General features: G+C 37.4%; 1 protein-coding gene across 3 annotated transcripts in view; it reads right to left on the minus strand.

Annotated features, from left to right (window-relative positions):
• Window positions 1-23,416, minus strand: part of HECW2 (HECT, C2 and WW domain containing E3 ubiquitin protein ligase 2) — a 176,785-nt gene that overhangs the window by 7,233 nt on the left and 146,136 nt on the right. For all 3 annotated transcript variants that reach the window (XM_075756220.1, XM_075756219.1, XM_075756221.1), the window contains 11 exons: window positions 22,161-22,244; window positions 18,947-19,056; window positions 14,971-15,091; window positions 12,700-12,813; window positions 8,884-9,036; window positions 6,728-6,826; window positions 4,800-4,929; window positions 4,055-4,201; window positions 3,281-3,395; window positions 2,431-2,516; window positions 899-1,011 (listed from right to left, as the gene is read on the minus strand). In XM_075756220.1, coding sequence (XP_075612335.1) covers window positions 899-1,011; window positions 2,431-2,516; window positions 3,281-3,395; window positions 4,055-4,201; window positions 4,800-4,929; window positions 6,728-6,826; window positions 8,884-9,036; window positions 12,700-12,813; window positions 14,971-15,091; window positions 18,947-19,056; window positions 22,161-22,244 — 1,272 coding nt within the window. The remainder of the gene's footprint in view (window positions 1-898; window positions 1,012-2,430; window positions 2,517-3,280; window positions 3,396-4,054; window positions 4,202-4,799; window positions 4,930-6,727; window positions 6,827-8,883; window positions 9,037-12,699; window positions 12,814-14,970; window positions 15,092-18,946; window positions 19,057-22,160; window positions 22,245-23,416) is intronic.

Below are 23,416 nucleotides of genomic sequence, written 5' to 3' on the forward strand. Positions count from 1 at the left end.
TACTACCACAGGCTATAAGCAGCATACTAAAACTGAGATCTGATTAAGTGGAGTTAGTTCACCCACACTCCACACACTAATCTGTATTTCTAACCACTGTTAACCCATTCTAGAGGCTCCAGAATTATAGAACTGGATGAAAGGAAATCTTCTAGAAACATATCAGCCTGATCGCAATATAGGAAAGGCGAGAACCTACCTGGTACAACTCAACTCCCACTTTCATATCTTGGACTCTCATGCTCTTCCTTTACCCTTTTCACATATTTCAATTGACCCTACTTGTGCTCTTTGAAATCTTCATCTTCTCTTGTCCCTGTGCTGCCTCTTAAGTCAAATGACCCCCTCCTCAAAATACACCTCTTCTGCAGTTCATAACTTGCCTCTTCCGTATTTGTAACACTCTTGACATCAGACAAAGCATAAACTTTACATCACTAAGCTATACTCTAAAGGCTACATGCGTCTAATCCAAAAAGTCTGATATTAGCTTTCACTCAGAGTCACAAGTGCTATTTAATTTTAATTCATATTAATCTTTGCTCCTAAGTGATGAACTGCATGTTCAGGAAGTAAATACTACACATCTAATCAAAATATAACAAAATCAAATTCAGAAGTAGTTATGATTCTAGTATCATTTTCCATGAAAAAAACATTACAATATGGATGTCAGACACAGTTACACTGCCTTGTCTATCGTATGAGAAAAAAAAATCAGTTCAAAGAAAAATGGACACATCAGACACTGGAACAATGTGGAAGTAAATTTTGATGTAAGGCATAGCGCATTTACATATTTGGTTAAAACTTGTTTACATTTCTCAAACAGCTCATCTATTATCCTGGTAACTGATATTCTAAAGTATCTCTAGTATGAATATACACACAGTTGTACCTTGGAAGAGCAGTGATCTTCCCCCACTTCTCTACGCAGAACCTTCTTGGACCATTGCTCCCCCGTAAAGAGGCAAATCCTTCATAAGGTATGCTGGATGTGCCTGTAACAAACTGCCAGTGCAAACAATGTCACAGACATTGGGTACACAGATGGTGCAGGTTAGAAATTTATTTATATCAGCATACCCATTGAAGTCCAAATGCTTCTGAAAAAGCATTTGCAAAATAAGGAAATTTGTGAGACATGAGTAATAAATGCTAGTTTAAACAGAGGATAAGGGAAAATAGACCATTTTCTGATAGGGCTCTAGCAGAAACAACTTATCAGATTAATTTCCTCCAAAGGTTTCTCTTTGAAAGAGTAATTAATGCTACATAAATACTGTAGAATAAAACACTATTAATATCAAGTTACTTAACCTTAGGCCTAAGTGAGTTTTTCCCTACTGTTTTTATTCTGTATTAAGAACAACTAACAGAATAGTAGTCATGTATGATAATGGCTTCGTGCTAAGGCTTTTTGGCTACGTGGATTTCAGTATCTTTATAAACTGTTATTAAAAGCTATAAGAAAAGGACTAAATTCTGGAAGTTAGGTAGAATGCCCACTGACATTTGCTGAAATGCTGTCTATTGAGCAGATTTAGTTAGAACCTGTCATGAACAGATCAAACATGGCTTTTGACAGATCAGAGGCTACTTAATTTTTAATGATCTGGATATGATAAAAACTTTTGACTAACAGATGCGATAGGAACATATAAGCAGACATTTCTGGCTCTACATCAAATGAGATGTACTGGACTGCTTTTTACAGATCTTTTAAAAGTTTTTAAACAGTTAAAAAAAGAAAATCCTTCATCATACTCATCGAGGTAACTCAGTGATCAGATGCAAATTCTGAATTGTTAAAAACAGTGGATTTCATAATAAATCAAGAACACGGTATGGTTTGGGGTGGAAGGTTGTCTGTTTCTTTACAGATATGATGGACATAACCTGAATTTTAAAAAAATCTAAATCAATAGTAAACCCACATTCCTCTGTTGAGAGGTTTTCGTCCTTCATCAGCAGGACAACTGGATTCTGCAGGCTGACTTAGTGAAAATGGAATTGTACTGATTTTCAGGTTTTCATCATTATTTTCTAATTTGAGGCACTTTAATTTCCATCTAAGCTTTCTCCTTCCTAAGCTGTAGAAATATTATTAAGATTTCTACCTAATGATATAATCAATTACACAGTTTTCTAGCTTTACTAGTCTTAATGTACTCTTAATTGAACAATAGTAAAGGATTATTGACATCAGATGCTTTGCCTTAAATGTATTTTTTAACTTAGAAATCTATTAAAATAGCCGTGAGCTTCACTCACTCAAAATTAGTACAGCTAGTCTCTGAGGATTGTCAGGTTATTCCCAGCTAGCCAGCATCACCATCATTTTTGGATGTCATAAACCTGGATGAGACTAGTTTAGCATCTAATTTTAATGATGCACACTATTTCTACACAGATCAGTTGATTGCTTACCTGTAGAAGTCTTAGTCGTTGTTCATTGTTGAATCTTTCTACAGCAGCCCAGAACCACCGAATTACAATGTGATTGTCATGATAACCTGTTAAAAGAAGAAGAGCCTTTATACCTTTGCATACTACAAAAGTGGTTGAGAGAATAGTTAATGAGTTTTTCCTAGTTTGGTCCTAGTCACAACAATGCCACATTTCTTATCCAATTGCAGCAAAAACCAGGAGGTAGCGAAGAATACTCCTGAAATGCTTAAAAATCTTAAAAGCAGAGAATTAATTTACTATGACAGGAAGGAGTGAAATCTCTTTTGCAAGCTTTTCTTCCATTAATCAATCACTAACAGGAATGCCAATTCATGGAAATATTTCAATGCTATACTTTTTATGTATCTCAAGCTACAAATGATGCTGCAAAACCATCTCTCTCAAAGTAGTTCCCAAATCTCCCATTGTTCTTGAATTATCTCAACTGCCAGCCTGCAGTCACTGGGATTACTTCTAAATTCCTGTCGTCTCAGAGTGGAAAAGAGGCAGATCCTACTGAGAATGGTTACCACTTCCTTTTGTCTCCAGTGTCTAGGTGGTACTCTAGTAGTGTACAGGTGAGCACAGTACTTTCTGTGGAGAAGACTGCTCTGTTATGCTGTCCAGACAAAAATAGTAAGGGAAGAGCTGCATGGGGAAGCAATGAAGCAAACTAAAATGGACAAATTAGCTTCTCCTAACCAAACTTAACCACAGAATTCAGAAGATACTAAAGATGCGTGTCATGGGATGGTTCTTTAGTGTCTTAAAAACTGGGTAATTCCAGGCCCCCCAGCACTGTCACTGAACAATTCAAAATTAAGGTTACCTCCTCTATACTCTGTATTATTTCTCCAGTCGCTCAAGTCAATTTCTGCTGTTCCAGCTATAACCAGTTCCAGTTCTCTGGCATCAAACACAGACACGAGCCTCGCATCAACCACCTGTGAAAGGAAGTAAAATACATACCAACATTTCTTCATTTATTGATTTTTGCCTCCCCGTAGCAGGCTTGTCTGCTACTAAGACATTTATCAGGTAACATTGCTCTCACAAATGGAAATAATTAAGGTGGTTTTTTTTTTCTTTTTAAAGGCAAATAAATGGACTTCTTTTTCTTACGCTGCAGCTCCAATCAGTTTCATTAGAGGATCACAGTGAGTGGGAGAGAATTTTATTGGCAAATAATATTGAATTATTTCAGGACAAATTAAGTTCAATACATTCAATTTAATTGTTCACGTTAAAACAGATAAGAGAGTAATACCTTGAAATACACTCAGTCTGCCGTGTTACAATGAGTACAGCATGCACACAAAAAACCCCCAAAGGCCCAATGAAGAGACAGATGGGTCACTTTAGCAAACATTCACTGCCAATCATACAAATAGTGATCAATAGTATTTTCCAGTTTAAAGAAGATATATAACCATAGTGTTTAAGTCAATGACTAACAATTCCAAACGCCCCCTCCCCCCCAACATCAGCAAGATCATGTATCTATCTGCTTTGTGGGACTCTGTATTTGGGAAATGCATGGGAAGAGAAAAATACTTTGGGAGGATAAAGGAAAAAAGTAAATTTCATTTTAGATTTTTTTTACCTCATAAAAACCACGGACTAGACTTTCTGTTTGTTGTACAACTCCTCTCTCAATTCTCCATTTCACCATTCTTTCTATATATTCTTTCTTGTTCTTTTCAGTGACTGGGATGTTGGCACCTCCTGGCTTTAATTCCCGTTCTGTGATCTTAGGAAAAAAAAGACCAGGTGACAACACAGTATTATAAAGATAAAAGAAAGAATTAAAATAATTTAAACTTTTAAGTTGAAGTAATTCCTCAAAAGCACTAGCCAAGACTGACTTTAGCAGACTGGAACACGTGAAGTAAGGGAACATACAACAAATCTTTTTTTTTATAAAATCATATTTAAAATCCCATTTAGTCTGAAGAATCTTCATATTTAGTATGAAGAATAAGCTGAGAAGAAACAATCCTTACAGTGATTAAAGTTGTGAAGTCTTCTAAATAATATCATAACAAAGGTGTTGTAACACCTTTGAATGCTAACTCTGCTGCAATTAAATTCAGGTAAACTACCTCCAGCAGAGCAATCCAAAATTTTGATAATTTCAGATAGTGTCCAGAAACTCTCCTTAACTAGAAAGACACATTTGACCAGTTACAAATAATAATTCCTTCTTGGATTCAACATTGTTTTCATCAACCAGAATTTTATAAAAACAAGTTCAAATCAGAATGAAATGATAATCATTCTTCTGCCCAAATAAATGTTTATCTAGCAGTAGAATACACAAAGGAAATTAAATTAAGAATCTTACACACCTGCCCAAAAACTTCCTCATTTACAGTAAACGTGAGATCTAGGATATCATGAATGTCATTGTCTTTCATCCACTGCAAACTCTGGTGAAACTCCTCGTCGAGATATTCCAGGTCACTCAGGTCACAGAGTCTAACAGAAACAAGAAGAAAACACACCAATAGACATGACAGTAGCAGTGTGTGCTCAGTAACTAAACTCAGATAGGACAGTCCTGAAAAACAGACTGAGAATGGGACCCAAAAGAAAAATCAACAGAATAAACAAGACACTACTTCAGATCTCTGTTTATTTGCCTAGTAATAGCAGTTACTGTATAACACAAAATGGTTTTGTTAATATACAAAACACCAGAATTTATTAATTTGAAGACGCATTTCTTTTTAAGCTTATGGCGAGTCTGTCCCGTGTTTCCTGTGAAGAATATTTTGGAATTAAGAAAATACATAGATTGAAGAGATAAAGAATTCAAATCATAAAAGAAATGGTAAGTTTTTATAACAAGCAACTACTATCCTTTTTGCTTATGTGACTACACTGCCACCTCTCTCGTCTCTTCATTGTGCAAAGACATCTGCTCAGATACCCTGCTTACCACAGAAATATCTTTTTACTTTTTGCCATATTTCCCCTTACCTGGTCCCTGTTTTAGAAATCCAACCTGTAAGCCAACTGCCCCTTGCTGTCTTTAACAGTTACTACTCCAGGTTTTGAACATGTCAGCTGTTAATAATATTTAATACCATGGTGGCAATTTCTGCCATTCTTCTTTACTCTTTAAATCCTCTTCTGTGAATTAGGACGCTGGGGCTATTAAGAAAGGTGCTCTTCAGCTGCAGGGTTCCCTGCCTGCTTCTATTCTTGGGTCTGTATAAAGTCAGAAGAAAGCCCTGTACTTTTAGTTGGACGCTCAAGTATAGTTTAAGTGACATCCTGCAGTAACAGCCCCTACATCAAAGTTGATGGATTGGGCACAATGTCCTGTCTGCAGAGGTAGTCTGGGTGGCTGACCAGTTCTGAGGAAAGCGAAGGTCCAAGGCTTAGATAGGGAAGTTGCATGAAATATAGGCTGTGTACAAAGGTGGCTGCCCCAGAATTTTTAATTTTACTGTTTAAAGAACAACCAAGTTAAACAATTAACTTAATTTGGCAGTCACAAAATATTAGTATTAAAGTCCTTCTGGGTAAGTCCTCTTTCTTATTATAATGATTCTGTTGGCATTTAGGTACTTGTAAAATATGCGTGCAATAGGAAAGGATGCATTACTCCACAGTACTAGAACATATGATGTTTTATACAAAAAGTATCATTCCAGACTTCTCAAAACCAGCTTTCAAATGGAGAACAAAAAGTGAAGCACCTTAACGTCATTGGGTCTTAAATTCCAGACGTGCTAGGCAAGTGCAACTCTCATTGTTCAGAACAGGAGCAGTAGTTCTGAAAACAAAGTCTAAAGTATATCAAAGTAAAGCTCCTCAAAACACAGATTGCCAACAATCAGTCTACCTCTGAGAATGGGTCCTGCAGTCTTAACTTACAAAGTGATTCATATCCTATTCTGTTAGTCATTACAAGGCAAATGAATAAGAACTCTATTAATACATGGAATAAAACCACAGCGTTTCATTGTACAACTTCAAATGTAAGATTTTGTAGAAAAAAGCTACAAAGATAACAAAGCTAAAACAAAACATGATGTTTTCATACTGATCAGAGACAACATTCTGAGTTACTAGGTAACTGGCTAATAACCATAATCAGAAACAAGTAAACTTTTAAAAAAGTCCTGGGTTGAAATGAAATTATTAAATTATAGATAATGGCCTGTCTTCTTTGCCAATACAACATCGTTATTTATCCATACACAAAATGGCATCATCCATGGGGAAGGAACCAAACAAAAAAAGGAGACAGAACAATTCTACTCACATTCGGAGGAGGGCTTTATAAAAGGGCCGTGTAAAAAAGGCATCTAGCAAATACTGATGTATCAAAGCAAGACCAAGAATTCGACCACTAAACCTGAACCTGGAAGAGAAAGAGTTACAATCGTTATGCTGAAACTTTGTGGTTTGTACACTGCTCTGTCATCAAAACTTACATATATTTCCAAACAGCATTTTTAAATCAGATAGCTATGTCTAAATTGTGGTTTGGTTGTTTTTGGGTTTTTTTTCCTTGTGTTTCTTTTACATTCTCAGTAAGGCACAGAAAAAATGCAAGTCTGCAGGGTGTGGAAAATCCCTCAGATACCTAAGGTGGAACTTCTCAAAAATGTCAAATCCATATTAACCCAATCAACCCCTGCCAGACCAGCCTCTTTACAAAAGCATATCTTCCAAAGTGATAGCTACTGTCTATTTTCTTTACACACCCCAACAAGGATTAACTTGTTTTCGCGTTACTGGGAGGCCAAAGGTTATTCTACCCTTTCCCAGCCTGACAGATCTTGCTGTCTGTCTTTTCTGCTTACAGTGGCTCCTTGCTCCCTCTTCTGACTGGTGATTATGGAGTTCTATATATATTGTCACAAAGAGCAACTGGAAGCTTTTTTTACGTATCGCAGTGTTCTCTAGGTCTATGTCAATGGGATCTAAATGATCTTGTCCTCTCCCCTCTCACTTTCTTCCCTTAATTATCTTCATTTTGTCAGGTGTGTAAGGAGGGCTGGGGGAAGAGGGTGGGAGTTTGATAGATTTGAGATCAGATGACAGCAACTTTGAAATAGTAGGGTCTTTGCAAATATTCCCATGAGAATAAAGATCCAATGTGAAAAATCCTCCACACCTCTGGAACTAGATTTAAGTCTAGTTCTTTTTCAAAGAAAGTAATATTTCTTAAACTTTCTGTTTATGCATCCTCAGCCACATTTTTTCTTGGAAAGGTTAGGGTTTTATCATACCTGCCTGTACACAGGGTTTGCAAGGTGAGGCTCTGACATGCAGAGCCTTCTCCTTCCATGCATAACTGCTTGTCACAGCTGCATTCTCTGAATTTCCCCTGAGGCTGTATAAGACCAGTGCTGTCACTGGCACCAGCATTCCCAGAGAGAGAGAGGATCACGCCTCCCTTGCCCCCAAGGTCTCTGGTCCGGCAGTGCAGAAGCCAGTGTTGAATACAAAATTTGGCAGAAACCTGAATAGCACATGAGGTTTTTTCTCCCCTTTTTGCCGGACTGTTCTGCTTTTCCAATACAGCATATGCCATTTATTGTTGCACTACTGGACTTCAACAGGTAGGTTGCTTCAGCTGAACTGGATGCAGCCAACCATTTAATTTTCTATTAATTTTTAAAACTCGTAAGGAGATTCTGGCTTCCAATAAATAAGAACTCAGTACATATCTGTCCCACACAGATGAGCAGTTGTCATTCCAGTATTACTGTAATCTAACTACCTAGACAACAAAATTCTCTGTTAATATTCACAGCATAGCTTTACAGACTTATGGTGATGCCATGGCTTAAATCAACTGAGAGTGATTTAAACTGGCTTATAGTTGTGAAAATGGGATTATGTAAAACTCCTCGATAACTATTTTAGAAGCATGTGTGTATGTACAGACTTTGCTTAGGAGCTATGTAATCAGTAGTCTTTCTCCTACCCCCAATTAAGATACCTCCATAGATTTCCTTCCAAGTGGTATGTTGGGATTTTTCCACTGAGGAAACCTCTGTACTCTTTAGGAAGACTCAGACAAATGACATACAGTAACAACTCTTTGAAATCTCCCTTAATCTCCTTAGCTGGCAAAAAGCCAATGCTTCATTCTTTCTTTTTTTAATGCATAAGAGGCTAATACTGCTTTCATGAAATGACTGCTAATGTACAAGAAACACAGACAGCCGAGTTGTGAGACAATCCCATGGTACACGTTCCAAATCACAGTTTTGCTGACCTTGTGAGAAATAAGATCATTTGAAACCACAAGAGAAAACAAAATCAGGAAAGTCTAAAGAAATGCAATTATCTTGCTGCTGGTTAAAAAGATCAGATTCTGTATTATATGTCTGAGCAGATATGAGCAGTTGTCTACAAATGGGAAAAACAGAAAACATATCTGAAAAACAAAAAAATAATTCTTACCACTCATGATGATTGTCTACAAAAGCAGACATGGGACTTATTTGTACTGTATAGGTATCGTTGGCTGAATACTCAAACAAACCATAATATGGATTGAAGAGCTCTCTAGACACCAGGAAAAAAAACTCTCTTGAAGGCCCACTGTAGTCCAACCTTTAAAGAGAAAATTGACATTACTATAAAGTGTTCGTTGCAAAGAAACGCTTTTTTTGAATCTACATTCCTTACGCTGTATTTTAATTAAAATTTCATAAGATTTTAACCAGAACCCTTATCCTGCAGATTGCTTAATGCCAAGGTATGCGAAGTCCTCGAGAGGCTGTTCTGAAATGGAATGGCTTGGAGAACTGAAGTGCTCTATGTGGGCTACTCTCATAAAAAGTTTTGGCTCCAGCTGTAATGGCCTCTTTGCCGCAGGAATATAACCAAGTAATTGAGGGTGGAGGGGAGGAAGAAACATGAAAAGAACCAACATTAGACCTATGTGCATCTGACAAATTAAGAATGAAAATGAACAATGGTCATATTTTGTCTTTGCAGACTTGCAACAATGGGACAATTTGAAGGATAATATTTCTGTTTTCCCTAGCAATATAATCTGAGATTTCTTCTGATTTATCTTTCTTGGTCTAAATTTTCTTGTCTGTCTTCCAAACTTGAGTGCATTTAAATGTCTTTTGGAGAGTGCATTTCCTTTGGTTGGTTTTTTGTTTTTTGCTATTTCAAGATTCCAGTACTAATGAACAAGAAATCTAAATAACCCCTTCTTCCTGAATCATAAACAAACTCATTGCTGACAAAGCACTGAAACTGAATTTTGACATTATGCTGCAGGTCACCAATGAAATGAGTGAAGTATGAAGTTAATGCTCTGGTAGAGTTGGAAAATGGAAAACTAGGGTTTTCCCTATGGGGAACAGAGATTATTATAATCCTAACAAATAGATATAAAGATATAACTTCTATAGATTGAAGATTTCATACTTGACTTTTAAGGTCTTGCATTAGTACTAAGAAAATGCAGAGACAGAGGTATCACAGAAAAGGTCAGCTTTCACATAGGACTTCTGCTACTAATGTTTTAGCTCATGAAATTTTACATAAGACAAACATAGATGAGAGCTGATTTTGAGGATGAAGTTGTCAGGAAAGTAAAGGCTAGGTACCATTATCAAGTTGAGGACAAAGCCTCTTTCCTCTGTGAATGAAAAACATTTTCCCTTCAGTCATTTGGAAGCACTTCGCTTCTGTTAAGCTTCAGAAGTGAAGTACTGAAACAGATCCTTACCCTGGCAAGAAGGGCAGATTCCATCCTCAAATTGCAGAAAAAACCCAAAATGGTTTGCTATCATGGACAACTGTTGGATCTTAATCTTGGCACAAATACCAGGATCAAGTAAAGGGTCATCTGGAAGACTCTTGCAAACTTCTGGAATAATCAGACTCACTGTGAAGTCTTAAGATAGAACAGAAACTGTGTGCTTAACTACCAGCCGTTCCATACAGCTCCTTTTGTACGCAGAGTTACTGTGAGTCATGTTAAATAAATCAATCATGAGAGTCCTGCACTGCCAGTCAGATTTATCCCACAATTAAAGGCTTGGCACAAGGGTGAGAAAACTTCATACAAGAGGTATGCAACCACACAACAGCTGCAAATGTAGGGCATTTGGGTATTCAGGAATAAAGTAATATGTTGTTGGCAACATGACTCATGTCTCCTAGGAAGCATCATTAATACTTCAGATTTACCACTCTTAAATGCAAAGGAGCTTCTGCTAATAGTTAATAGAACTTAGGGAAAATAAATTTAAGGAACCATATTCTTTGTATCAGAATTTTTTTCATTTATCACCACGTGAAGTATGAATCTAAAAATATTAAACTAGCATCATAATTGCATGACTGTAGAAATTGAAGGTTCAAGGAAGATACCAAACATCATGAGACTTATGTTAAAAATCATATGATCAGCAATAACTATGTCTGAGTTGCCCCACTAATTTATACACTAATAAATCAATAGTTACTAAAATCTTTTCATTCGTGAGGATTTCATTACCCATTCTGTTAGGACTTATACCTCTTTACCGAGAGGAAAAGACATGCAAGAGCAAACTCACACTTAAAAACTGAAAAAAGGAAAAGGAGGAGCAAATAGGAAACAATTAACTTTCAGTATTCCTCCTCCTCCTCGTCCTTTCCTCCACCCTGACCTGTCTTTCTACACCTAGCCAAGTGAGTAGTTTGATGTGATACATATCCTTGCACCATCTCTGATGAAACAATACTGTTTGCACACATCCTTTCTTCATTCAAAACACAGATTTGTAAACAGAGAATTGACGTCATTTTAATTTGATTTTGCTCTTAGTTAACTCATTCTCTTCCATTAAGAAGACAGTCTTGCGTAAAGGTAGATATAATAGGAACAGGATATGTCACCTCCATTTCCAGGTGACTCTTCATCTTGCTGTAGTGAGCGATGAAATGCAAAAGCCTGACATCTGATGAAAGGAGACAGGCTATCTGGATCAATCTCTATCTCATGTATGATTTTAAAATTTTCCCTTTCATTTCTAAATCTGAGTCAGGGTTATGGCTGTGAAAGTAAAGGCTGGTAGGGCTGTGTAAGACAGGCCTTGTTTCTGCATCCCCACCCTGTTCCGTCAATATAGCATAATCTCATCCTGCACCAGCCTTGTCATTCCAGTTCTTGAGTTTTTCCTCAGACAGCACGGTGATATTATTTATATGAACGAGTCCACACTTGGCTCTCAGCTGTCAACATTTTTTATTTTAAGACTTCAGTAAGTCCTTATTAACACTACACACTTCAGGGTGAACTTTAAACAACAGGATTTAGGGGTTTTCAAAGACAGATTAATTTTATCTAATCTTGTATGAGATGTTTCTATTACAACTTAGCTATTTTAAAGACATGCATCACGTGGCAATAATGCACGTGATTCCAAGAGCTGTGTGTTGCAGTTTCCTAAATATCAAAGAATAAAATTTTGAATGTATTTACAAATACATTCATGAAATGTATCAATAAAAATATTTGTGCCTAAGGCAGTAGACTCTGAAATCTGACAAAGGGAGCACAAATCAAGAGGCAAAAGAGGCAAATAGTACATTGTTCGATTTTACTTGCAAAGAAAATCTAACCAAATCTTACACTGCAACGCTCATCTCACAACCTGTAACACGTTAGACTTTTATTAGACACAGACTGAGCATTCTCTGAAGTGACTTTGAAATGGCAGGAATATTTGTGTTTATTTGACAACTAGCAACAGCCTGGTTGCTTTTATTTGTGACACAGGCCCTGGCCAGGAGAGGCAGAGAGCACCTCCTGTAGCACAGAGGGCTTTCAGCTCCCGTCGCCTCAGACAGGAGTTGAATTAAGGATTAAGCCTCTAGCCTGCTCCTGAAGCACCCTCTTTCCAACAAATGGCAGCTGTCTTTTAACAGGCACTGGAGATACAATGTCAGCACTGACAGAAAAGAAAAATTAATAACACAAGAAAGTTGTTTGTTTTCTCTTTGCTTTCCCAGCAACATTCTGAAACACACACCATCTATTGTGAAAATTCACATAAACACACACATTATTTCTGCAAAGGCAGGATACATTACATTTCCCAATGCCTAAAAAGTCATCTTGAACAGCTGTATGTTCTAAGCTTATTTATATGGCATTTCCTGACTGCAATCCTTCCTCTTTTCGCTCTAGACCACAAGAAATTTCATGAAACAGCAGCTGCAAGACACCGAGTTTTGAGATCACATTTACTTCCCTGTTCTACTCACCCTTCTTCCCCAACAAACGTGACATAGAGTTTATTTCTCTGCAGGTCTTTTCTCGAGTAGCCCATGATCTGGTTAAAGGCATCTTCTAGCAAGTGATCTCTCCTGATGATTAATCTGAAGAGCAAAATAATTTTGAAACAGCAGTTTGTGAACATGAACCACAGCTGGAAACTTCTATTTACACTGCAAAGTAACAGGGTGACTTCATAGAGATACATGTTTCTGCTGGATAATTTGATCCAGGCCAGGCAGCTTCTGTCTGTTAGTCTGTCTCCCTCAAAGATCTACTTCAGATTTCAATAAAATGTGTCTTGTACAAAAAAGTGTAGTTTTATTTTTTCTAACCTGGTTCTTCCTTTATTTAAAGGCTTCAATGGGAAAGGTGCTGAAGTGAGCATTTTCATTAAATTTAAAATCCTTTTGTAAGGCTGGACCTCTAAATCAGTCTTACTGTAAGCAAGAATCTAACCTTTTATGTAAAAAATCAATCTCTTAACATGGAAAAAAGATAAAACCATGGGAAAGTCACTGAATGGTAACTCCAGAATCACACATCCCTCCCTTATCCCCAGTGCAACAGAACAGAAGGTCTAGAAGGAATGGCAATTGTTTGTCCAAAACCAGACTGAAGCATCACATGTGAAAATATAATGTACCTTCTAAAAGAAAAATTGTGGAAGTGAGGAAGTGCCATAAAGATCTAAAATAAGAGATGAATGAACACTCCCTTACTTAAATGTTTTATCTTCTGCCAAAGAACAGCGTTTAATTAGTTTCCCAAAACTTAGCTTGCTTTATATTCAAATACTGCTTTATACTGCCTTATGGGTGCATTTGATCAGTCAGTCAGATGGGAGCTGGGAGCTGCTGCTGCTCGCAGAGAGGCAGCTTACCCCCCGCCACCCCCAGCCTCTTGCAAAGCCCTTGCTGGCCTTACTGCTCGTGCAGAGATCAGTCAGTGGCTGCACTGTGCTGTCCTCCAGAGGACACAGAAGTGGAGAGGCCAGGAACTAGCAAGGTACCTGGGCAACAAGATGACCCAGGCAGTATGCAAGTTGTGCTGGGCTCCTGGTTTGAAAAAAAGGAGCAGGTCAGTGTATGCCTGGGAAAGGAACCCAGAGAAAACTTCTGTTCAAAAATCAAGCTGTTGTTCCACTTAAAAATCCACAGTGTGATGGCAAATAGGTCAGGAAAAAAAGTGCTATCTTACAGATAGCAAGTTCCATCCTCTTCTACCAGCTATTTGCCCAAGCATTCATGAAAAACTTTCATAGATTAAGCTTGAAGCGCGTATGATTTCATTTCATTATAGGCAGACAATGTTCAACCCCTGCCTCTTAAGACATCTAAACAATAGCATTTTAAACCCATTTCAGTTGTGGAAAACTTTTAATAAGCTCACATAAACGAAGTCTGAGCTCTGCACTAATTCCTGCAAAATACGAGAAGTGACTGGGGCTGGGGGAAATTTAAAAAACAAAACAAAACAAAACAAATACCACAAACAAACAAATCTAAACAAAAAGCCTACCCCCCCCTATTCTGTTAGAAGAAATGGTTAAAAAAAAAAGGTTCTAGTACTCCATGGCTACTATGAGAGTATCAAACTATGAGAGTTTGATAGGTGGCACAATACTTGGTAATTTACAAAATTATGAAACTGTCTTATGATGATGATCCTTAACATAACAGTATGTAATCACACAATTACCAAATAAATGAGGGAAGGAAGACCTCACTCCAAGCACTTTAGCATTCAGAGTGCTGAAGTAAAAATATCAGCAGTTTTTTAAGGCGATCCTTAGAATTTAGTAACATTTAATTTTATGAGTCCTCTTTAGTAAAGAGGATTGTGATATCAATAGAGGCAATGATGTACAAAAGATAAACCTATCTAGTTTTTTCAATGGAAAAAGACATGAGAAAAATGTAATTGTTTATATCATAGCAATTGCTATAATGGAAGAATTCAGATGCCTCCTGTTTTGTATGTCTCTTCCCAAAGTGTTTTTTGGGGCTGTATTGGTAATATCGTTTGTATGAAAATATAGTTGGAGCAAACATAGAAAAGAAGTGCTCAGAACTTGCTGTATCCTCTGCTATGAATCACACGCTGGCACTAAGTCTTTTATGACAGGCTTTGTATTTCCAGAAGAGCAAGGGTAACCATAACATCTGCATTCCTTCTAATGGGAAGAAGCTTGCAGACGTGTAAGGCAAGGCAAGCTGCCTGAGAAACAAAATCCAGTTTCATGAGATCCTTCAACATACTTCAATTTCCCTGGGCCTTGTCCATATCCTTTAGTCTCCAACTTCCTGTAAAAGTTCCTCAGCTTGGCTTCAAAATCTCTTTTGTAAGGAGCTGGAGCTCGGGCATTGGCACGCTGAGTACCTGCAGGAAGCAATAAGCAAAGAATGAGCTGTAGCGACATGAACTGATTAATGTCCCATCCTCTACTGAAAAGAATCCTTAATAGCAAAAGGCATGGTATGTGTTTGGTTTAGTCACCTTTATAAAGTGTAAAAGCTGTGTATCTTCAAATCTGCTCTGCATCCAAGACTTTTTGGTTGCTCATTTCCAATAGTATCATCTTTCTAAAGTAAGACTTCAAAGAGCAAATCCAGGTCCATGCAAGAGATGGATTAAAAACCCAGCACAATCAACTGGAAAGACTTAACTTTTTTTGGTTTTTTTTTTGTCAAGTACACTTGATGTCTAACCTTTAAAATAGCTCATGCAATATATGTTCTGCTCTGTTCTAGTTTTAATATTATCAGGAAAAACAAGAACTCAGAAATGAAGCATAAACAGACTATACTCTGCTGTGCCCCTGTTGAATAGATCAAGCTGAAGAAAGACTTTTGGAAATTCCCTAGTAGAAGTTTTTCCTTGGGGAAGTACAAGGAAGAAAAATATTGTAAGAATGGAAAGACTACCAAATTTAACTTTGTGGAACTTTTCGCATGTGACTGCAGGAACATACATAATGGTCATCTAAGTGAATTTATTTTTGAACAAGTGCTTTTCAGGGTCAACTTCTGAAGAGCAGGGATGCCCCAAAAAAATGTCATACCCCCACATCTGCGTGTACAAGTCTAGTATATACAAATTACATGTTTAGTCTGATCTATTCATAATATTACTACCATTAGAACTTCCACTGCCTCCTTGGATAAATTACTTCAATTTCATTTGAAGCAGTTACTCCTAGCCCTTTTATGTTCATCTTCTCACCCCTAGTTTTTATAACATTAAACTCCTCCCCTGCGTGGCTGTGTAGACATCCCATCCACAAAAAACTTGGAGGACATTTAAAATTTCTTGTGCCCTACAGTATACATAGCTGCCAACTACTTATCTGCAACTGGTGGTCATCTAACAGGCCCATAATGCACTGGAAACACAAATGAACAGTTTAGAAGCACGTATATGTAGACCTCTGTCTCAAGTGACAATCAGTTCCTCCTGTGAGTTTTCTTTTGTCTCCCTGTTGTGAAACTAAGCCAATACAGACACATTGATTGCTACTGTGGGCAAAGGCATGAGAACGTAACATTTCAGGTTATGAAAAAGAACGTGTATCTGTTCAGCCTGTGGGTAGAGACCAGAGGAAAAGAGAGCAGCTCGCTTAGCCACAAAGCATACAGGACTGACGCAAAGGCGGTGAGCACATCCCGCGGAAGTGGCTGCTGTAAGAAGCTGCAGAGTTGATCTCTCTGCAGACATCAGAGAGAGAACAAGTGAGATCAGTATTAATACTGAATGCCATTTACAGGTCTTTAAAAGACCTGTCTGACCAGAAAGACACTTGCCACTTGTTCTAGGCTTAGAAGTGATGTGTGGGAGGAATAGAAAGTGTCAGGGAATCCTCAGAGCTCCAACGGGAACATGTAGGACCCTTTTGGAAAAACAAATCATGGTCATCGATTAATCTGTACTGGTTATCCTCTTTTACTGAAACCACCACGGGCTTCTAATGGTACACTCAGCTGAATTCTCTAGAAAACTTACAGAAACTTGAAACTATAAACAGCCTTTTAATTATTGGCCTTTCCCCCCTACTTTGTTTATTTCACTTTGGGTCAAAGTAGGTACAAAAATGTAGTCACTAAAAAAAACCACAACAAAAGCATGCTTTAATCTTAACCCCTGAAGGAAGTTTTTGCTGAGAGATACTGCAGAGCATAAATCTGGTAACATATTACTTCACGGTTCAGAAACCAGCAATATATTATTCTGTCAGCACATGACAAGTCCTCATTGCAAATCAGATGCATATGCCAAGAAATTCCTGGGCAATTATAGTGATTACTTCCGCCTTGGGAACAAAAGATGTTAATGGAAGAGCTAAAAAATGCTAGTGATGTGATAATCATATTTGATTTTCAAAGAGGTTATATTCTAAAGCAGATATAAAGAGTAGCTTCATGACTATTCTTCTTCCCAAAAGAGAAAGTAAAACCGATTGTGACTGATCTGAACAATGGATCCTTAACACGCAACCTCATGCAGTGCAGCACAGCCAGTTTAGCTGACAAAAAAACCACAGAGCCTCCATAGAAACGATGGGCTATTTACAATTTCTTATCAAAAAAGTCATTTGTACACCAACACAAACATGCATACTCGCAGACTGACAGGGAGATTCAATGGTCTCTCTATATTTTTCTATGAAATAGAATAGAGATTACAATGTTCAGAACAGGACTAAAACTGTCACTGTTCATCCTTTACTGTGTGCTGCTACTTTGAGGAATAGATGAGAATATGACATGTTAAAGATTGAATGCATTTTGAAATTACTTTGTTGGAGTGAAGCCCTGCCCAGCATGCTTTGGTGCATGTACTAGTAATGAAATTCTAACTCTGAAAGCCAAAACTGTTTTTACTTATAAGAAACTGCCAAGTTTGCAGTTGGAAATAAGATGCATACATGCAGATTTCATTCTTCCTTTCTTTTCAAAGGGAAACGGTTATATCTAAACCATATATGTACTGAAAATGTCAATACACATGGGTATTCTATTTTGCTGCTTTGCAGAATGCCCTAAGATCATTAAGGTCTTCAGACAGTTTCTTCAAATAGGTCCTCAGAGGCCCTATGTCCAGAAGCAGGAAAATCTATCACCCAGGACATGTTTATGAATGGTTTTAATCTGGTTTCTTGAAAAGGCAAAGCTTTTTATGATTGTGGACTGGGAAATACCCATAAAAAACTCACAGTACTTTTTCTGATAAAATTTTCTTACTATCTGGAACTACCTCTAGTTGCTTACATCCCAAATGTTCTCTATTTATCTCTACTTTTGTTCTCAAATTTGTAGAAATCCCCTTAAGCGCCTTCCAATTTACTGCAGTGATTTTATTTTACTTACCTATTATCTTCTTGAGAAAACTAAGAACAGAGGTCAAATGGAACTTGTAATATTTGAAATAATTTAGTTCTGATCTGCAACTTAGGTAATATGTGAAATATCAATTTCATTCCATTCTGACATGCCTATCTCCAGACAGCTGCAATATGCTATCTTTTCAACTCATGTTAAGGGACAACAATCTGGCTTTACATAAAATTGTCACTTATTGCTCCACAGACCCATTAACACTGGCATTTTAATGTACAGTTATTAGATCTCATATTTTTAGTTCTCTCGGCATCAGCATCCTGGCATGAGCAGTCACTTATTTCACATCACTGAAAAACAAGTTTGCATGTTTTACAAGTCAGAACAAAATCACAGCCTCTGAAGTTGTAATACACCAATCTTTTCTACTGGCAAAACATCTTGTGAGCCCAAGGCAAAGGTTCCAGTTTGACAGTCAAATGCAATCACACTTGTTGACTTTGCTCAAAAATAGGACTAAATCTGTTGTTGCTGGAGCAACAGAACTTGCATCTTCAGAAAGGTGGAAAGTCATTATATGCAGCATAATGCAAACTAAATTAGCTCTTACTGCAATATCTTACAGATACCATCATAATGGAAGTACTGCAGCGAGAAGCTCACTGACCACTCGGAAGGGGCTTCAGCTCATGTAACTTTACCCATCTAGAAGTTGGGAACCACAAATGGGAATAGGTTGTAGTTTCCAAATAGTAGGTTCTCAGCTTTAGGCTTTTGTTCTCTGACTTCCGGGAAGGCAGCCGGAGCGAGCTACTGACTTCACTGATCTGGAACTGGTCCTTACCAAGTATGAGAAATGGTTTCATACAGCCCCTGCAGAAGCTGTGCCTGAGCAACTTACCTGGAGAGTTCTGAGGCGAAGACACCGGCGAGCCTCTCGGGGACTGGCAATAACTAGGATGAAGTAAGGCATGTGGTGGCACATATGACATTATCTCCTCCTCAAACAAGCTGGTAAAAAGGAGCAAATAAAAACCAACATGTTTATTTGAATGAATAGCAATTTTCACTTTCTAAGAATAAATCTCTAGTTACCAACCTGCTTTCTTTGGTAGTTGCTTGCCTATTTCCACTATGCACACTTGAGAGTGCTACAGAATATTTTATTGCCATTCCCTCAATCAGATCTTAAAAGTACTGGAAAGCAGTATTTATTACTTTTGTGGGATATGATTATCCATAATCTGGTATTTGTTTTCAAAGTTAAAATATAGTTAATCAACCTTTAAAATTTGTCATCCCTCCGCCCCCCCCCCTTTTTTTTTAAACTTGTATTCTCATCACAAAGGGGTCAATAACCTTAGTCCGACTTTCCTGGAAAAAGATGTGCAATACTGCACAAAGACTAGGAACAGAGACAAACATTCTAAACCACCAGCATTAAGCTAGCATTGAGAACTGCATCTGAACTTGTTGAGTATATTGAACAGCAAGCTTGTTGGCATAACAAGTTATTTTGTTATTTTTTCTTTAATACTAACACTGTTCCTGAGACAGGTATCACATCTAGTCTGTTTAGGTTATTTCATGCCTCATCTACTATTGCTACATAACTTTTAAGACAAAAACAAATATTTTGCAGTCTAATCACTGTATCTGTGTACGGAGAGTCTGTATATATATTAAAAGTTCAGTCTGTTCCCAAAATTGACACAAGCAAATCCAAAGAGATGGAATATCTAATATCAGAATGGATCTGATATCAAAGTCTATGTTGGCTGTTAAACACAGTGCATAAGAATAAACTGTTGAGATCATACATAAAATTTATTTTCAAAAATTGAGCTACAGAAAGAATCACAAGCCAATCTTTTACTGTAGAGCTCAACCAATGAAAGCAATACTCAGATAAAAGATGTTTCTTACGAAGTTTTTTTCACCAAACAAGTATCCAGAAAAGTTTTTTGCATGAGGGTTTTTTTTTTGGAACCGGTATTTTCTGATACTTCTTTTTACATTCGTGATCATGCATTGTTTTCCTCCAAGGTATATTTTGATGCTGAAAATGTGATAAAATATAAACCACTACTTCAATCTTGGATTAAATTAAGAGTTAAGATGATGATTTATGTTGTATACCAAACAACATGTTTGGAGGAAGAAACTGAAAAATATTTTCTTAATACCTGAAGCATAATATAATGCCATCCTTAGAGTATTTTTAAAAAATGTGATGCACAGTACCTCCTTCAGTCCCTAAAGACATAGGGGTTTGTTTGTTGGTTTTTACTTAACTGCAACTTTATATTAACTGAAGCGTGTGAAAAAATTTACAGTGTTACCAAGCAATAAAAATATCAGAAATAGTGATTCCACCCAGTTATTGCTACATCTCAAGAGTGCTTTACAGGACAATTATATCATTCCCCCCCAGCTGAAGAAACAGAGGCATGGAAATGGGTATAGTCTTCCCCAAGGTCATCCAACCAGCCAAGCCACATACAGAACCCAGGTGTCCTGAGCCCCAGGAAGATTGAGTCATCATGATTACAGCGCAGTTCTTTCAGGGTTTCATAGACAAGGGTCATGATGACACCTTGCTAAAAGATACTATTAAAAGTAAAAATCCACCAAGATTAAATAATGGTAAGAAAATAAATATCATCATCTCAGTACAACACTACTTTAACTTAGCCCACCTTTGATTTTACACCAGTATTTACTCACAATAAGCTCACAATAACTCAGTCCAATTTTCAGGTATAACATCCAGCATTTTAAGAAACTAATGTATGCATAGATAACATTTTATCAATAATATGGCCTCAGGGCAATGTCACTACTAGGTTAATAAAATGGGGAGAAAATCCTCAAGCAACACTTTTCAGTTAGATGGGCGGGAGGGGGTGGCAAAAAAGTAGATTAAGAGAAATATCATCTGAATAATACGATAAACTTATTCTAGGGAGGCACTGAGTACTACTTTTCTCTTAATAGTTATACTCATTATTGCTTTTCTACAAAGGGAAGATTGCAAAAAAAATTTTGACTTTGCTTTATTTCCACTGTAAGAACTATTTGCAGTCTTTGTTGTTAACAGAACACTAGAGGGAATTAAGCCCAGTCAAAAAGCAATGATAAAATCATTCACGCAACCTTTATTTAAAAACAAATAGCTGAAGCCAGATTTTTCTGTGTAAAACCTGTGTCATCTTCATGTGTTATATATCAAGCAGAAAAAAGTTTTTCAAGAAACAAAATTCTCATTTTAAAAAGGCTTCAGTGTGGCTTTAAAATGAGGGGGTTTTTTATAGCTGTAATTAATTTAGAGATTTAGGGACCAGAAAGGATTATCCTTATGCAACCTGACCTCAAAATACTACTGCTACTACTAATGCCAATCCTATTTCACTAGATTCAATTTCAAATGTACTCGTGAACTTCTTGATGCACTTTTACAATGGATGAGAATACGACATGAAGTTACAAGGGTTTAATTCTAGCAAAAAAATTTGCCTGGTTTTTTAAATTAATTGCTTAAATGAACGATATTAAAGAAGCAGCTTCCCATTTCTTGAACTCTGTAACAGTACGTCCTTTATTAACGAGGACAATGCTTGACAGCATAGTGAAGCAGCAGTAAGACATTAAGTAATAAAAACACATCTCAAGTATGAATGTTCATAAATACAGACTTCCCAAACTACAGAACTAAACAGATGCATTCTTGAAGCAGTACAAGGCACATTCCTACAAAGAGGTCTAAACTGTACCACCTATCTAAATGTCAGGGCTGGATGCAATAGGAAAACAAAAGGTGGTCTAGGCAAGCCCATATAAATCACAAGCACAGTGCTCTTGCACTCGCCTTTCCTCAGGCAGAATATTGCATTCCATTACTCCTATGAACAAATGTGACCTCCAACTACCAGCTAGAAACCGAACATGATGAAAATAAAAAAGCTGGCCCTTGAGTTGTAGCTCTCCCAGCTGCAAGTCCAAGTACTGAAGGGGAAATGATTAGGTCACTAAACCAGCACACACTACTCACTGAAAGGCTCTGCAGTAGCTGCCACAGCATATTCTATACGTGCATCGAAAGCAGCAGTGCCTACCTGAGTAACATGACAAGGTCTGCATCACTGGATAAACGCACCAACCCAGGTGTTCCCTCTGTCCGGATGAACTGGATCTTCTCCCTGTGTAAGCAAAAAAAGACTTCCAAAATATCTTTTGCAAATAAGGCACCAATGTACACCACAGCAACAAGAAAAAGTACAGGGTATATCATAAAAACCTCCAGGTTATGCTTCTGTATTTCAGAAACCATTTTTTTCCCTGCCACACCATGCCCATGTAAGCAGCAAAATATTACAACCAAAAAGCTAATCTGTTCTAAGGAATGATTCTCCTGTTGCCCTCATCTCTTCAATGCTCAGGCTGCTTCAGGTAGTACAGCCATCCAATCAGTAAAAAAAGAAAAAAAAAAGTAATAAAAAAAAATCAATCCTTCAAGTTCATGCTAGCTGTGTCCCTGAATTCAAAGTAGGAGGCTGAGCCCTGCAGGAGGACATTACTATTCTGAAAATGAACTGTTTAAAGAGGTACTGTCTTTTTTTGAACCTTTGTACAAATGCGAGCCATACATTACAATGCATACTTGTGATTTTAAAAGTGAGGTTTTTGTAACACACTGCATTTAAGAGATCTTCCTGAAAAACCCTTGTACTATTTCTCCCTTCCTGTCTCAGTCAAGCACACACCCCTCCTCCCAGACCCAGTTTGGTCACTATCGTGGAATTTGTGCATCCAGAACTCTAAGCAGAGTAACGCACAGATTTTTAGGATCTATGTTGAATATAATTCTTTGGCTGATTCCTGTTCTTTTTCTCTGTAGAGTTTTTCCCTGCATTGTAAAACAAAAGTCCATCCCTTTTATTTTGTCTCTATCAGTACAAGGTATATGATGGTACAGCAAAGAGAAATTCTAATTTGGCTTTACTCTTCAGAAGAAAACAAAAACCAAACCTGTGTAGTAAAAACTGTCCCAATTCCAAAGGAGAACACCCCCGAAGAAATAGAAAGAACTCCACATAAGAGCAGCATTGGCTCAGCTCAGAGGTCCATCTACCCCACTGTCCTGTTACCAACAGTGACAAAAAGGTCAAAAATGATCCATGCAATTGGCACCGTAACAAGGCTGCTGGCAGCTGCACACAGTTTAAACTGCAAGATGAATTTCTGGAACATATAATTTCATGCGCAGCAGTTTCAGCAAAGGGATCAAACCAAATTTCTTGCCATCTGTCTCTAAAATCATGGTGCATAAAGACCTTCTCAAACAGTAGACCTAGCATACGTTCCCAAACAT

The sequence above is a fragment of the Balearica regulorum genome, chromosome 6 (assembly GCF_011004875.1).
Source record: "Balearica regulorum gibbericeps isolate bBalReg1 chromosome 6, bBalReg1.pri, whole genome shotgun sequence".
Taxonomy (NCBI): Eukaryota; Metazoa; Chordata; class Aves; order Gruiformes; family Gruidae; genus Balearica; species Balearica regulorum.